At 42.7% G+C, this 15,652-nt stretch overlaps 1 protein-coding gene across 1 annotated transcript; it reads right to left on the reverse strand.

The window, feature by feature from the left end:
• Positions 1–1,303: 1,303 nt before the first annotated feature.
• hook1 (hook microtubule-tethering protein 1) lies at positions 1,304–14,412 on the reverse strand. The gene is made up of 22 exons (XM_024421732.2): positions 14,142–14,412; positions 12,084–12,169; positions 11,401–11,473; positions 11,053–11,103; positions 10,661–10,793; positions 10,353–10,420; positions 10,053–10,115; positions 9,631–9,714; positions 6,563–6,726; positions 6,324–6,464; positions 5,803–6,004; positions 5,487–5,597; positions 5,243–5,330; positions 4,863–4,935; positions 4,650–4,790; positions 4,456–4,543; positions 4,291–4,322; positions 4,124–4,206; positions 3,938–4,038; positions 3,703–3,804; positions 3,500–3,568; positions 1,304–3,383 (listed from the first exon to the last, which is right to left on the reverse strand). The coding sequence occupies exons 1-22, from the start codon at positions 14,184–14,186 to the stop codon at positions 3,225–3,227; spliced, it is 2,157 nt and encodes a 718-aa protein (XP_024277500.2). The 5' UTR covers positions 14,187–14,412; the 3' UTR covers positions 1,304–3,224.
• Between the last annotated feature and the right edge of the window lie 1,240 nt (positions 14,413–15,652).

Consider the following 15,652-nt stretch of genomic DNA (forward strand, 5'->3'; position numbering starts at 1 on the left):
GATCTACGCCACGGTTTGTTAGAACCCCTTCCAGATCTATGCCACGGTTTGTTAGAACCCCTTCCAGATCTATGCTACGGTTTGTTAGAACCCCTTCCAGAGCCACGCCATGGTTTGTAAGAACCCCTTCCAGATCTATGCGGTTTGTTAGAACACTCTAGATCTAAAGATATACTGTATATCTGTGGCATTCTGTATGTAAAATACAATGTGCCTTATGCATCTAATCCCAATGGCATCTTTATGTGCCTTATGAATAACCTTCCTACTGAAGTAAATATGTCCCCCCCTGAAAAAAAAGTATTTTGTTTTCATAAACACCTGTGAATGTTTCATTGTCTTTTATCAAGAAGAGCAGCCCTGTTTCATTCAGACAGTCATTTATCTAAACAGAGTTAGAACATCAAGTTACATAACTGACATAAAACCCAGTTTAAACAAAGCTGTCCGTTCTCTCTCTGGTCAGGGGCCATCACAAAATGCTTACACAAAGGGCTCTTTAACAGGACTCTAGTCAGTCAAGTGAATGCAAATACTGTAAATCTGTGTGTATATTGAAATGGTTAACTCCCATTATACATGATCCAGCCATCAAAGCTTGTCTTTCCAGTTCAGAGGCTAATCTATGATTGATTTTTATGTAACAGTTGGAGGGTGAAATGTGCCATGACAAGCAGAGCAGTATTTCAGGACCATTAAATGCCCCCAGAAACATCTACATACAAAAGGTAAATGTGGTACACCTCTACCTTTGGGCCAGAACTGGTACTACTATATTGCAGATCAACAACGCTAATGATGGTGAAACAAATGTTCAATGAAATGACCCCCCCCCGCACATTGACTTGGTACCAGTACCCCCTGTATATAGCCTCATTTTATTGTTGCTCTTTTATTGTTCTTAACTGCATTGTTAAGGGCTTGTAAAGAAACATTTCTCGGTCAGGTCTACACCTGTTGTATTCGGCACGTGTGACAAATATGTGATTACACAGTGGGCAAAGAGAACATCAGTTTCTAATGAACATACTGGACATAGTGAAAGGAGTAAGGAATGTAAACAATCTTTACATTTTCTATATAGTTTAAAATGTAGGCCTATAGCCTACTGTATCCAAGTGTCAATGTAGCAGTAACAAAGCATAGCTGGCAAGTTAGACAAGGTTTGCTTTAAGAAATGTGAGCAATGCCTACATGTGTTATGGAGGGTCACTTTTGGTTTTGAATAGAAAGTGAAGAGTAAAAATAGAAATGAATTCCACAAAGAATGTGACTAGCCCACTCTCAGTCCATAACAAACTCAGCGCTTTGAAAAGACTTTATTCTTTACGACATGAAAAGGCCTTCACACTTATTTTTCATTATTCACACTTATTTTCCCACTAACACAATCAACAAGTAGCCTACTATCCAAACAGCGTTGTTCAGATCTCATTTCCTAGTGCTGCGCTGATCTCTGTATACATGGCATTGTATGTATGTGAATCAGTAGACGTACAAGTACTATCCACTGCAAAAAAGTAAAAAAAACTAGGCTGTGAAATCAGCTTTGTACGCTGCTCTAGAGTCCAAATAATTTTAGCTGAAGTGTGTGTATAAAATGTAAGCAGCAGCACATGACATACAAGAATTTCACATTTTCTCAAAACAACAAATCCAACATCTAGCTTGCCTTGAGCTAAAGTAAGCCTCACTATAAGGCTAACAATCCAACCCAGTAGGGATCATAACATCAGTGGATAGCTATTTTAAAGAGACGATTGTTTCATTCAGTTATCCCAGTGCATCTCAAGCCAAGATGCAGCAAACTCAATCCCCAGATGCATTGTGGGTACAGAGGAAGGCCAATGTGCCCAAACAAATTTAAAGACATTCAAAAAGGTTGTCACAGCATTTTCACTTCATCAGAGAGGAATAATATTTATATCTAGGAGCTGTGTCCACAAATGCAGATGCAATACATCCAGGACAAGATTTAATTAATCCACATTTCATAACCTAACTAGAATTTAATCTGGGTCTGTGAAACTGGCCCATAAATGCCAAGCTGGTGTTTGATCCCTGATAACAGTAGTGCTGTATAGATTATACTGTTGAAACCTTACTACTCATCTAGACAAGACATTCAGAGAATATAAAGGCCCAACAGTATTCCGTTAGAGCATGCAGTAAATTCTAGTACAGATCACAGTTAACACATAGAAAATAAATACCATAAATAGTCCTGGATTTCTGATTTGATTAATTGATTCTCGGCTGCCGCACCAGAGATATGTCAGTATGACATCACAGGATATTGACACAGGTCTGCAGTATAGACTTCCTACTTTTGTGTAAGAAACTAGTTATGGATGTTTGGTGGCCAGCACCAAATACACCTATGTCTCAGTTATCTGTGCTCCATTCATCCCTGGTGATTGTGACAACACAGAGGAGGAAGATCAGAGGTCAAACTCGCTCTGTAGTCCAATGGTTAATAGGGTGTTTGTTAAATCCTTTAACTGCATAGTGTTGTTGATTCATCATTTTGTAAAGTATGAAAACATTTTAGAATATCACTTATAGTCAGCTGGTAATAGCATTCAAATAAGCCATTTAAGACCACGTGTCTTACAAGCTCCAATTGTATTTTTTTTGCGCATCCATAGACGGAATAAATGACATATCCCGGACTCAATATACAACGTGTCAGGATGTCGAGATCAAGAATCGAGGTTCGTTCAATAGGCATTCCAGTCAGAGCTTGATGCTATCTAGACTAACACAGGTATATTGAAGGGCTCAGTCAGTGTCCTGTGCTAGGCTAAAGCTAATAAAGCATGTGGATAGGGTTGTCAACTCAGACCAAACTCATTCCAGGTGATTATAAGCAACCGTGCTGTTGTGTGCTACTGTGCGGTATATTACTGTACAGTGTAGCAGTGAGGAAGAGGGAACCTAACTGGACCAAGTGCTCATGTTCACATCAGTCAGTGCATGCTTGTCCCCTCCCCATGGGGCTGAAAGCTAGTGTGCTTAAGGTCACTTGAGTGTGCACTTGTGGAAGGGAGTGAGAGGAGGCATTTGTTTGTTTCCTTCAGATGTGGGAGACCCCGGTCTTAGTGGGCCGCCATGTCAGCAGGCTTCTGTTCCAGCCCAGCACGAACACACCTTATTAAACTAATCATGGTCTAACTTTAGCCTGCATACACGGTGGCCCACCTAAGTAGTCACCCATCCCAGGTCTAGTTAGCGGTGGTGGCAGGCACGCTGACAGAGAGGGTCCTGCGGGTGACGTTGGTGACCTGGCGCTGCTGGGACAGGAAGGACTGACCGGGGGGCACCATAGAGGTGGAGCGACCCCCCAGACGGGCCTCGATCGCCAGCTTCTGGAAGCTCAGACTCTGGAGGGAGTGGAAGAGAGATAACATTTGTAAACTGTACATTCCTGTCATTAATTTTCAAAGGAAATATGAGGTCTAAAATACAATGTGTGTCTATTCAGATTTCATGTTCTAACCTTGTTGTACCATGCTGTTACAATCAGCTTCTCCTCATACTCTCTCAGCTTTGCCTGCTCACACTCCCTCTACAGAGGGAAAGACCGAGAGAGTGAAAGACTATCAATACCAGAGGTTGAGTATTATATTATAGATCCCCCTGTGAATGAGTGCCTCCTGGCTGAGGGTTAAGGAGAGGCCAGGGGTTAAAGGTCAGTGTTACCTCCAGACTGAGGATCCTCTTGTCTCTGTCCATCAGCTGGTTCTTCAGAGCCTGGATCTCTGCTGTGGCTGGGTTCAGCTTGGGGTCCAACGCACGGATCACCTACAGCACAGAAAGAGACCGAGGGCTTCATCAGACATCACGGGTGAGAGCAGAAACAAATAGAGACATTATCTTTTTCCACACTTTTTGTCCAGCTGCTAGTTGGATGAGAGCGGAAGGAATGACAACTCACGTTGCGTGCCTTCTCCAGATACATCTTGTATCTCTCCTCCATGGCTCTCATATCATCATCCTTCTTCTTCAGAGCAGCCATCAGCTCCTCCAGTCTCAGAGCTAAGGGACAGACACAGACACCACTCACTGGGGCTCTCTGAAAACTATACTGCCAATGTTATGGTTGTGATACAGTTGTACTCACAGGTCTGTGTGTTGTCTGGCTGCAGGTCCTCCAGCAGTTCTTTCTTCTTCATGATCTCATCCTGCGCCTCATTCAGTTGCACCCTGGGTAATAAAACACCTTATTTTATGCATCAATCTCTTTGGAGTAACATGGAGGTCTCACAAAGCGGTATGCACCATACTTACATATGAGCATCCAGTTTCCTCTTCAGGTGAGACTGAAAATAGAGCAGTTGGAAGAGAACACAGCTACCGTTACCTTAGAGCTGCTCCTGTACAGTATGCAGGGTTAATGTTTGACATAACAGTATGTGTAAAGTCTATGGATGTACTGTCTAGTGTGTAACTCACATCATCAGTCTTGGCCCCCTGGCCCTGTAGGCTTTTCTGTAGATCCTCTACCTGCTGTTGCAGCTCAGTGACTCTCTCCCGGTTTAACCTGGAAGTACGTCACACACACAGGAAGTAGAATACCATCAACTAGAAAGTAAAACATCCAAGACAGTACAAGTGAAAATGTGAGCCAGCTAGTGCCACCTACACACCTGTTCTCAGTGTCCAGTTCAGAGCGTGTTCGGTGTGCCTCCTCTAACAGTGTCTGTAGTTCAGAGATCTTCTCATTCTCTGATCCCTCCTGCTGCACACGCAACATCTTATTCTCATGCTGGAGCCGGATAAACTTCTCCCTGTATGGACAAGGACACACAGTTAGTGCAGTCAGCGACTCACAAACAAAACACAATTATTAAAATGATTACCTGTACTCTATAGGTAGGATTTCAGCAGCAAGGTTATCATGGCTTGGACTGCCAGCTGGCATCCCTGCCATCCCTGTGAAGAGCGAGAGATCAGATCAGTAGCCATGTGTATCTGTAAGCCTCAGAGAGACACAGACCGTGTTGGAAAGCATCAAAACTGTGATGTATCATGGGTCAATTGTGACTGACTGATTTACAAATAACATTAATAGTTATTTATGAAGCAATGTGATTTGTAGATCAGTCAGTCTCAACTCCCATTTAAAGTCAGCAGCAATGTCGAATGTGCCCACACCATTTATCAAAGATACCTTCACTTTCCAATCACACAGCACCAAACAGCCAGTCTACATTGTCAATGCGATGGTCCAATGAGCTACCTGCTTGTCGGAGCTGGTCTTGTTGAGCCTGGTTACAGCGTAGCTCCTCATTGGTCTCCTTCAAAGAGTCTCGCTCAATGATAATCTTCTAATGACATCAACATCAGGAGACAGAGAGGAGATAAGCCAACAGCATCAGACTATTGCCTTGTCCAAAACATTCCTTAGCTCCTTCCCCTACTGTGTTTGCATATCAGAGGGACCAGGTAGGTTGCAGTAGAAAGTGTTGGGATCCAGTCTGTACCTCTTTCTCCTTCATCACAGCGTCGTATTTCTCCTCAAACTTCTTCATCTCGTAGGCCAGGTTATCTGCCCGCCGAGACTCCTCTGACAACTTCCGGTGCAGCTCCTGGACCTGGCAGGAATCAGGAAATAGCTTTAGTAAGCCCCCTGATTGGCTTTTTGTCCTTCCAAAATGATGTCTCCTCAGAGACGACTTGGTAGGTGAGGGCAAAAGCTTCAGAGTTCCGCCATGTTTTCCCCAACCCAGCGCTGTCAGATCTATAGTGCAAAAGGGAGGGGACAACTTCAGGAATGATCCTGTCTCTAGTATATCTCACCTGTCTCTTGTATGTCTCTAGCTGTGCGCGGGCAGTGTTAGCCTTGCGTAGCTCCTCCTCCAGACTGACAGTGTTGTGCATGTAGGTCATGTTCTTCTCCTCCAGCAGTTTGACTTGTCTCCTCAGATCTCCCAGGTCTTCCAGTTTACGCCTGTATGTCTCCACTGATGCCTCCAGCTTCACAGCACGGTCTGAACAGCTCCTACACACAAGAGAATTTCATTTCATTCAACTTATAAAAATAAATAAATAAAAACGGGCACAGCGAAGTACCAAAACAAACACATTCTCACTGGTCTACCCTTGCTTCTAACTAACCACTTCCTGTCTCCCACTTATACACCAGTATTCCATCAACTCAATTGATGGGAGGGTCTTCTGATTAGCTTGTTAGCCAATGCAGACAGCACAGACTACAGATAGGATTAAGAGAGAGGTGGTAGAGTCATTACAGGTCGTCTTTTCACATCCATGCAGCACAACTGCAATAAAGACAACCTGGAATACCACCATACACACACCTGAGGATGTCGAGTTCGTCTTTAAGTGCTCGTGACTCCTCGGCCAGGCTAGTAAGTTCGTCGTTACGATGCTGAACCTCGATCAGCTGCTTCTCCAACTCCTCACAGTGGATCCGGTAGTCATCCTTAGCTGCCTCTAACCTACACAGAGAGAGAGAGAGAGAGTGATATCTGTAAGCGCTGTGCTGAATTACTCTAAGCGTCGTCCCAGTGCAATGTGTTTTCACTGACACACACACCTGAAGTTCTCCTCCTGTAGTGTCTCTAGCTGTATCTGTAGCTGGCTGTGTTTCCGTCCGGAGGGCGTGCTTGGGTCATCAAACGCGTCCAGCTGATTGGCTCGGTCCGTCAGCACATCGTTCTCAGCTAATAGGCTGTTCCGCTCCTCCTGAAGGACTGTCACCTGACCAGGGTCAAACCAGGGTCAGAGGTGGGCTGTGTTTCAATCCCAAAATTAGTAGTGCTAACATAACTATCAAATCCACCATGTTTCACAGTCCATCCAATACGGTGGTACAACACAAATGTTCACATATGCATGCAGAATGAGAAAGTGAATAGGTTGAACGGCTGGTTAGTTTACCTCCCTCACACACACTCTCTCCTCTATGGTCATTAGTCATGGTTTATGCCAGAGACAATAACTGGGAATAGTGTACACACACGAGTAAAGGGTCTGAAAACTTATGTAAATGTGATATCAGTTTATTTGTAATACATTTGCAAAAATTTAAATAAAAAAACGCTTTTCTTTGTCAATATGGGGTATTGTGTGTAGATTGATGAGGGGGGAAAACAATTTAATACATTTTAGAATAAGGCTGTAATGTAACAAAATGTGGAAAAAGTCAAGGGGTCTGAATACTTTACGAATGTACTGTAAATAGGCCCGTTTAAATTTTGGCTGGCCTGCCGTTCCAAATAAAGTGGAAACATTTTTTTTATTAATTATGAGCAAAAATAAGTTGTCCGGTGTAGGCAGGGCAATCAGTAAATAGGTCAGCGGTATGACTAAATAATTCATCAAGGTGATTTTTCCACAAATAGACAAGTATTTACCTTTCCATTGTAGCAAGATCTTACCTACTTTTGCTAACTTTCTATTAAAATGTATTGACATAATTTATTTTGCGATATGAATACTGAATAAGTCCACTTCACAGTCAGATCATTTTATTGGTAAACTACACAATAATATAAAAGTTGTATTTTTTTGTGATCCAATACGTAATATTATAGTTTGGTTGTAATCTAGAAATGATCTAGATCCTCTGAGGTTGTGTAGGGATCTATATTGCAGATTTAAAAGAAAACACGAGTCGTTAGCGTACAATTACACTTTTGTTTTTAAGCCTTTGATTTCGAGCCCCTTTATTACTGTTGGATCTAGTTTTAATAGCTAACATTTCTATGGCCATAATTAATAGATATGCAGATAGTGGACAACCTTGTTTTACGCCTCGACAGTTTAATACTTTCTGAGAAGTAGACATGACTATTTTACACCTGGGGTTACTACACTATACATAACATTAACCCATTGTATAAGAGATTCTCCAAAATGTAAGTAGTTCATACATTTATATATAAATTCTAGTCATACTTCAAAGGCCTTTTCAAAATCAACTATGAAGACCAGGCCTGGTTTCTAGATTTTTCATGTTCTATAGTTTCCAATACTTGTCTTATTCTATTTCCCATGCAAGAAAAACTGTCTGATTAGGATTAATAATATCTGACAATAACTTTAATTCTAAGCGCAATACATTTTGCTAGAAGCTTGGCGCCACTACACTGAAGTGTAAGGGGCCTCCAATTTGTTATGTTGACTTGATCTTTATATTTGCCACCTAATCATAGAATTACATATAGAATCCCTATTAATTCAATAGGATCTCTGAAGATTTGTCATTTAACTTTTAAAATGTATCACGTTTTATTGTTGCATAAACACATCCAGTCATGACGCTTTCATTCGATTGTCAAACAATCACTTCAAAAGGGCCTTTCCTTTCCCGCGCACGTTCATCTACTCCCAACACATTTCCAGACAGCAAACAGTGGTGAATGGAAAGAGACATCTTTTCATTAGGCCAGAATTTATGCATCCACTCTCCGCGTGTCGGCCACTAACCTCTGCGTTCTCATAGAACCACATCGCATTTTGGAGCGTAGGCTATACCACCCGTTTCAAGTCCATTCCGTAATTCATAATGCCTCTGACATGTGGTAATGATTAATAATGGTGTAATAACCAAATGCCAAATCTATAGGCTTTCATTATTGTGATAGGCTCATGTTTTACTGGTACAGTCCCACTATTTGTTTTGCCGAGATGCCGTATATTCTTAATTTCACACCTGGAGATACGTGTTAGTGACAGAGAGCAATAGAGGATAGAGATATTTTAGTCAGCCACGGCAACCAACCGTTAGATGTGTTTAGTCTGCCTCAACGACGAGCAGCCATGCAGCCATGTGGACTTACCTTTGTGTGTCCGTGAAGAGAGAAAATGGTGATCTACTGTAACAACTCAATCTGTAGACACGAGACGATAGACCCGATCAACAGCATCAGTACCTTTACATGGACTTGACTATTATGAACTTGACCTAATCAGTAACCAGCAGCAGGGTTCTGTCCTGTCCTGTGTTTTCCCCAGCCAGGCAGAGCAGGATACGGCAGAGAGAGCAGGCGAAGGGAAAGCAGAGTGGCCCAGTCTGTAAACCACAGCCCTTCTGCTACACCAGCCACAGACAATGGTCTCTGGCATCATAGCACATAAAACAGACCCAGTTTATACTAGAGCTGGGAATTGCCAGGGACCTCACGATACAATATTATCCCAATACTTAGGTGTCAATACGATATGTATTGTGATTCTCACGATTCTATATGTATTGAGATTCGATAGTGCGATTTGATGTTCCAAACATATTGCTCACTATATGTCTGCTGCAGAGACAAGCCAGGGAAATAAGTGCTGAAAACATGTTGGGTCACTATTTAAAAAGAAAATGGAGAACAAGCTATAGGATAAAAAATATTTTGCCGCAGGTAAAGCCGACTAGCGCTGGCTAATGCTACCTACAGTAGCAATAACAAAAATAATATCGATAGGATATCATCCAAAATTAATATCATGTTTATACTATACCAGGGTTGTGTGTGTGACAACTAAATGGTAGTAAGTCTAATATCCACTCCAGTAACCTTGATGGAACTAATTTAGTTGACTGTGTGCAGTGAGCTTATTCAATGCGTAAGTTAGGGGGCCTGTAGAAAGTGGATTTGTGTATGTGTGTACCTGTACGTCGAGCTCATGACAGCGCTGGGCTAGTTCCTCCTTCTCTGACATCAGATCCGCCAGGTCCTCAAGAGCCTTCTTCAACTGAGAGAGACACACACACACACACACACACACACACACACACTTAACACTAGCTAGCTTTTCTACAGCCAGCCTACTTCAGCAGGTCCGGGGAGAGACGAGCAATATCACAGTACTAACAAGTCTAAGACAAGCGGTCAACTATGGAAAGACACGCAATCAACAACAACTATAAAACAGACAACAGCATTCTATTAGATCCCTATAACACAGTTCATCTCCTCTCACCTCTTGTTCCAGGTTGTCCAGTGACAACTATAGAGGGACATGCACAGTCAGCAACAACACATATATATATATATATTATAGGCCTAACACAGCAGATCTCCTCCTCTCACCTGTGATTCTACATCCCCCGGTGGCTCTGCTCCAAACTGGGCCATGTTCTCTTTACTCATCAGCTGACAAAGAGAGACATGGTACAGGTTTGGTTAGAGACAACTACAGTCCTACTCATTCACAGGTGGTCTACCATTACTTTCTCTCTAAAGCCAAAGAGAAGTCATGGATGTACTTTAACAAAATCACAGTATTGGTAACTATTTTTAACACTTATAGGCCATTCTAAGATCCTACCATACATGTCACACTATTTAAAATCAATCAGAGATAATGGCCCTGCTCAGGCCAAACCTCACCTCCTGAATGGCTGTCATCACCACATGCTGTACGGACTCCTCCAAGGTCATGATGACCTGGATGTACTCTGCAGGGGGAGACAGAGAGAGAGGGGGGGATGGAGGGAAGATGGAGAAAAGGAGAGGTGGGGGGGGAATTACACACACAGTTTCTGTTTTGGGTGCCAGTCTGTTTCAACTCCTTTGTCATTGTCTTGGCAATACAACAATATAGTGTTGTTGAATCGTTCTAGTTCAGCCTCTGGGACTGGACTGCACCGTGTGTGTGTGTGTGTGTGTGTGTGTGTGTGTGTGTGTGTGCGTGCTACCTTGTTTGCGTTCACATTTGACAGCACAGCCCAGTATGAGCTGCAGCAGTCGTCCAAGTTCTACAGGGTCTGAGTGTTCTGCCACCTTCACCAGGTCTGGCAATGGAAACTCCTGGATCTGCTGGCTCAGGGCCTAGTGACATAGACAGAGAATATAACAGCTCTAACCAGACATAAAGGGTTATAATCTGGACCAGGTCTAGCAAGAGGAAGTCAGATCTTCTTGCTCAGGACCAAGTGACAGAGAATAGAACATCTATTGTGAGGCTGCCATGGTAATAACCATTCATAACCAAACTGGGGAAGTCTTAAGATCTGCTGGGCTACGACCTAGTGCCATAGACAGAATACAACAGTTACAACGAGACATAACTCAACATGTTTCTACCTACCTCATTGTAGTAATCCACCATCATCTGAAGGATCTTCTTCAGGTTGTTCATCTGGAGAAAGAAGTTACAAAGTCTTCACTTTAGAAAAACAAAGTGTACACCTCAAAGAATTTCTGAGTGAGTATTTTCTGGTGTAAGGATGATAGCACTGAAAGGCTAATGGCTGGCTAAAATGCTAACAGGGCCAGCAGAGAGCAGTCACTCTGGTTTTTAGGTCAGTAGGGGAGGGAAGGAATGAATGAGGAAGGGACTTGGCGAGGGAGGATAGTAAAGGAAATTAGGAATGGTCAGAGAGGAAGAAGGGGAGAAAATAGAAGGGCAGAAAGAGGTCAGTATGGAGTTCAGTACTTTGAGTCTCCAGTTATCCCCAACATCTTCTTTAATGCGACCGAGCCAACTTTTACTGAACCACGCTGGATCTCTGCAAAGCACAACACACATACATGCATGCATAAGCATTGAATTCTACAAGCCACTCGTTCACCGTAAGGGGCTTATTGGAGGTGTCATTTGTGACAGACTTGTAAAATCGTGCTTTAAACAATGTACATTTGTTGATTACTAGGCATACAAATACGATCATTTCTTGGTACATTTGATACGAGTTGTGGCCACAATCGGACTAGGTTGTGAACGACTCTTAGCAGAATGCATTGCTTGACTGCCGTGAGAGTGATAAGCAAAATATCATTCAAACTGCAGCACCCCAAACAAGTCGTTCTCGAGTTCGTTGAGCAGAAGCGGTGTATGTTTTGGTTCTGCAAAGCTGTATACATCATAACATTCAATAATCAATTCATTGCATTCATTCTTTCATCTTGCAAACAATTAGCAGTGCTAAACATGTCTATTTTGTCTCTATGCTGCCAGCAGCCTGATCTATTTTGCCTGCGCGCTTATGACAGACAGTAATTGGTCAGAGCACATCTCAAGAGTCACCGGAGGGGAGCGTATTAATGTGTGTGTCATCTGTCAGAGAAAACACATGGCACCGGGAAGACGTTTAGATTCATTCAGTGTGCGTTACTCACATCTGATGCAAGGCCTGAGACATGGCGACGCCAGTGGTGAGCTCCGCTACAGCTGTACATGGTGACCCAGTGTTAAAGGTCTGGAGCTGAGACGGGATGGATTCAAACAAAGATTATGACATAGATTAGAGTACAGACAGGGGGAAGACACTGGGACATAAATGAGACAGATTTCAGTGCCTCCTCTGTCTCCACTTGCATTGATCATACAGCAAACCCTGTCATGAACCATCAAAAACTAAATTTCATTGGCGTGCACATGTAGCAGAGTAGCCCTACCTAACACATAAACCCAATTGTCATTCTCAATCCATGAGGATTTCCTCTTGCTTTAATGGTTAAGACATTGCATTGTCATATGAGGTCAGAAAGAGGTGTGGTTGTGTGTGCGAGTATAGTCACTGAGAGAGAGCCCCAGAGAGACATGCTTCAGTACTCTAGTCTAGGCCCTACTCTGCTATGGTGGACTTGTGAATAAGTCATCCTACAGGACTGTGTCTCCATGGTGTCTGGTGAGCACTCACTACAAACCTGCCACACCAAGTACTGCAATCAAGGCTTTTTACCTCCAATACAATATAGATACTGCCTTCCCAGTCCTGTGCCCTCAACTTATACTTTTACTCAACTTATACCACTGGTAAACTGTAGTGCTCCCCACCACTCAATGGCTGCATTTACACAGGAAGCCCATTCTGATTCTGAGTAGTGGAAAAAGTTCAGAATTGTGCTGCCTGTGGAAACTAAGTCAATGTGGTTATTCATTCACTGACATTGTGTGTACTGTACTGGTTATACCCTTGCAGCATTCAAGGAAAATCATGCATCTTGAGTGTCTTTGTTGTCCCCTCTCATTTACACTCACACTCAATTTCAGTCACAGAAGATTTGAAAACAATGGTGGGTGAATGTCCAACAGAAAGGGGCTTTCATTTGGCAAGATCTCTCAGGTAGCTGCAGATAAAGAGGAGGATAGCCAAAAACAGGAGGAAGCCACTTCAGTTTATTGGGATGCAGCCCTAGTCCTATTCTGTCCCCTATTGACACTGGAGGGGGGAAAGCTCCACTACAGGAGAGAAACATGCTGTAACACTTGGCACACTATCTAATCTCACCTAATAGCCTAACTGACTTCAAGACAAATGTACATGATCTCAAATGTTACTAAATTACTGCAAGCCATGTAAGGATTAAGGTTGCACAATAAACTGTAGCCTACAGGTGCGACAATTCACATTAGGCGTTTAGGATCAACCCAAATGAAAGTTACATTATTACTGATTTGCCAGTGGCTATAATCGAAGGAGCAACATTCCACAAATATCTAGCAGTTAATGAGATTAGCTCCCTAAATCGGATGAGGATCAACTGAATTCAGGGATATTGTTGTCTTTCGTTGTGTGTCGAAGAACTAAAGACAAAACTGGAAACGAGGTAACGCTCATTTTGTGCATTGCAGTTTCAGATAAAATACCCACCCAGCGCACAGCCGATTTAACTCAACTCCACGATTTATGATGGAGTTTATCTACGACTAGCGTGGGAGGCCTGGAGCTCAAACCTTTAGTTAAGATTTTTCTTTTAAAACAACACAACTAATTATTTCAGCACCCAACGAATAGTCCGCAATTAATCAGAACAATGTATTGTGTAATTACCGGCCTTTCTTTGGGTACTGAAATCAGTAGCCTATTTTTTTAAATAAAAAGGTCGGAGCTCCAATCCGCCCACACTAGTCCCCGCTCAACTCCATCATAAATCATTGATTTGAATCGTCTAATCGGCGTATATACTCTATATAGGCTATTCTTACAGCCTAGCTGACGACAATTGTTTATCAATACGCGAACATTAGGCTACTGTAGGCCTAAATTATAAATAGGAGAGAACAGGTGGATCTCCAATCGTGGCCATTTCCTGATTGCTCTAGTCCTGACACTAATTTACCTGCCACAGGTAAATTATACCGTCATCGATAAACACAGTAAAATAATTCGTGCAATCAGACGCTTTAAAGCGCTCTCGCATTGAACAGCGGACATCGCAGACAGCACTTACCCAAATAATAAGGCTCTCACACAACACCGCTTTGTCCGTCTCCATTTCTCCCCGTCAGGTTTGGCCAGATATGTCCGATGCACCTGCCATCAACAACAACACCGTTCCCCTTCCCTCTGCATTTGACCTCACCTGCAGGGGGTTGCATCTATAACGTTAACTGCGTAATATGGATAGGTTTCCTGCTCACTGCGCAGTAAAAGCACCGTAAATTCATACGTGAATAACTGCCTCGCGCTTTGACGTTTTCCGTTACGCGGTTGAGACGGATGGGGATTGACGCGATAAAGAGCACAAGAACGCAAGAACGAGGAATGAAACACCAATGGTGTCCTCTGACTGGAACAGACAGACCAATCAGGTTGACTATCTGACTGACTGACAGGTCTGCGTGGAGCCAATCACAGAACGGAATCAAGGGTTTGCGGAACGCCTCAAAAATCTGAGCTGGATTTCATTCTAAAACCTTGCTCCCTTTTCTCGGTATTGTCGCACTATATTGAAAGAGTGACAATTAGGGTACTTGGTGGATATTTAAATCACAAGGGTAATATACCTTTACCATATTGCTTACCTATCCAAACAAGTAAGATTCGCTAATTAAATCAGAAATGACAGCAAGGAACCCAGCCTGTGTGTGGGATGCTGTGGAACCGGCAGTGGTATGATGCTGTGTGTATATTAGTGACTGGTTAGTGACATCTGAATGGTAAATCTACAGTGAACAGTCAAGCCAATGATTTACATTTACAATGATTCTCATGAAGAGCACTGTGAAAGTGTAACACTTGAATCTCTGTTTTACCATAACCACTCATGTATTATATTTCCTGTACAATAAACCTGAGGTCAGGTGTAGACAAATTCAAAGGAATGGCTAGTTGAACTACCCTGGAGTAGTTTGAGTCAGCTACACACAATCCTGTTCTTCATGTTAATGGTTAATGAATCTCACATGGGTTTTCTTATGTGAGGAATTCACTTTTTATTACAATCTAATTTGACACAGATAAGATTAGGAGGGAAACTCACGTGCCTGGTCTCATGACAAGAAAATCAGGGTCTATTTATTTTACCATACCTGGTGGCACAGACCCATGAGTCAAAATGTGGACCCACAGAGGGGTGTTTTCCTCAAGCACCTGACCCCCCAAATAATCTGGCTGGTAGATAGGTAAAGGGTTTAAACTCATACTCAGTTAATACACTCTATCTGACTCAACAGACCACTGTCTGTTTGTTTATCAGCTGCTGACACGTATAGGGCCGGATTCCCAGACCCAGATTAAGTCTACTCCTGGACTAAAAAGCGATTTCATTTGAGGTTCTCTATTAAGCACCGTCTTTTGTAATACCACATGTATATTTGACTTGGACTCGCTGGACAACCACGATGCCTTAGTAAGGAATGTGGGACAAACTGCAGACAAACTGTGTGTGTGTGTGTGTGTGTGTTTTAGTGAAATGACACTGTACTTTAGCCATCTCCAGTGGCCCATCTGGCTAGAATA

The sequence above is a fragment of the Oncorhynchus tshawytscha genome, linkage group LG05 (assembly GCF_018296145.1).
Source record: "Oncorhynchus tshawytscha isolate Ot180627B linkage group LG05, Otsh_v2.0, whole genome shotgun sequence".
NCBI lineage: Eukaryota > Metazoa > Chordata > Actinopteri > Salmoniformes > Salmonidae > Oncorhynchus > Oncorhynchus tshawytscha.

Bases quoted from the DNA above. Each gene is read 5' to 3' on its own strand.
- hook1 (XM_024421732.2), bottom strand. From the start codon at position 14,186: ATGGAGACGGACAAAGCGGTGTTGTGTGAGAGCCTTATTATTTGG. The intron at 9,715-10,052 runs GTGAGAGGAGGA...TGTCTCTCTCAG, and splicing joins CGGGGGATGTAGAATCACAG to TTGAAGAAGGCTCTTGAGGA. The intron at 3,569-3,702 runs GTAACACTGACC...TTCCCTCTGTAG, and splicing joins AGAGGATCCTCAGTCTGGAG to AGGGAGTGTGAGCAGGCAAA.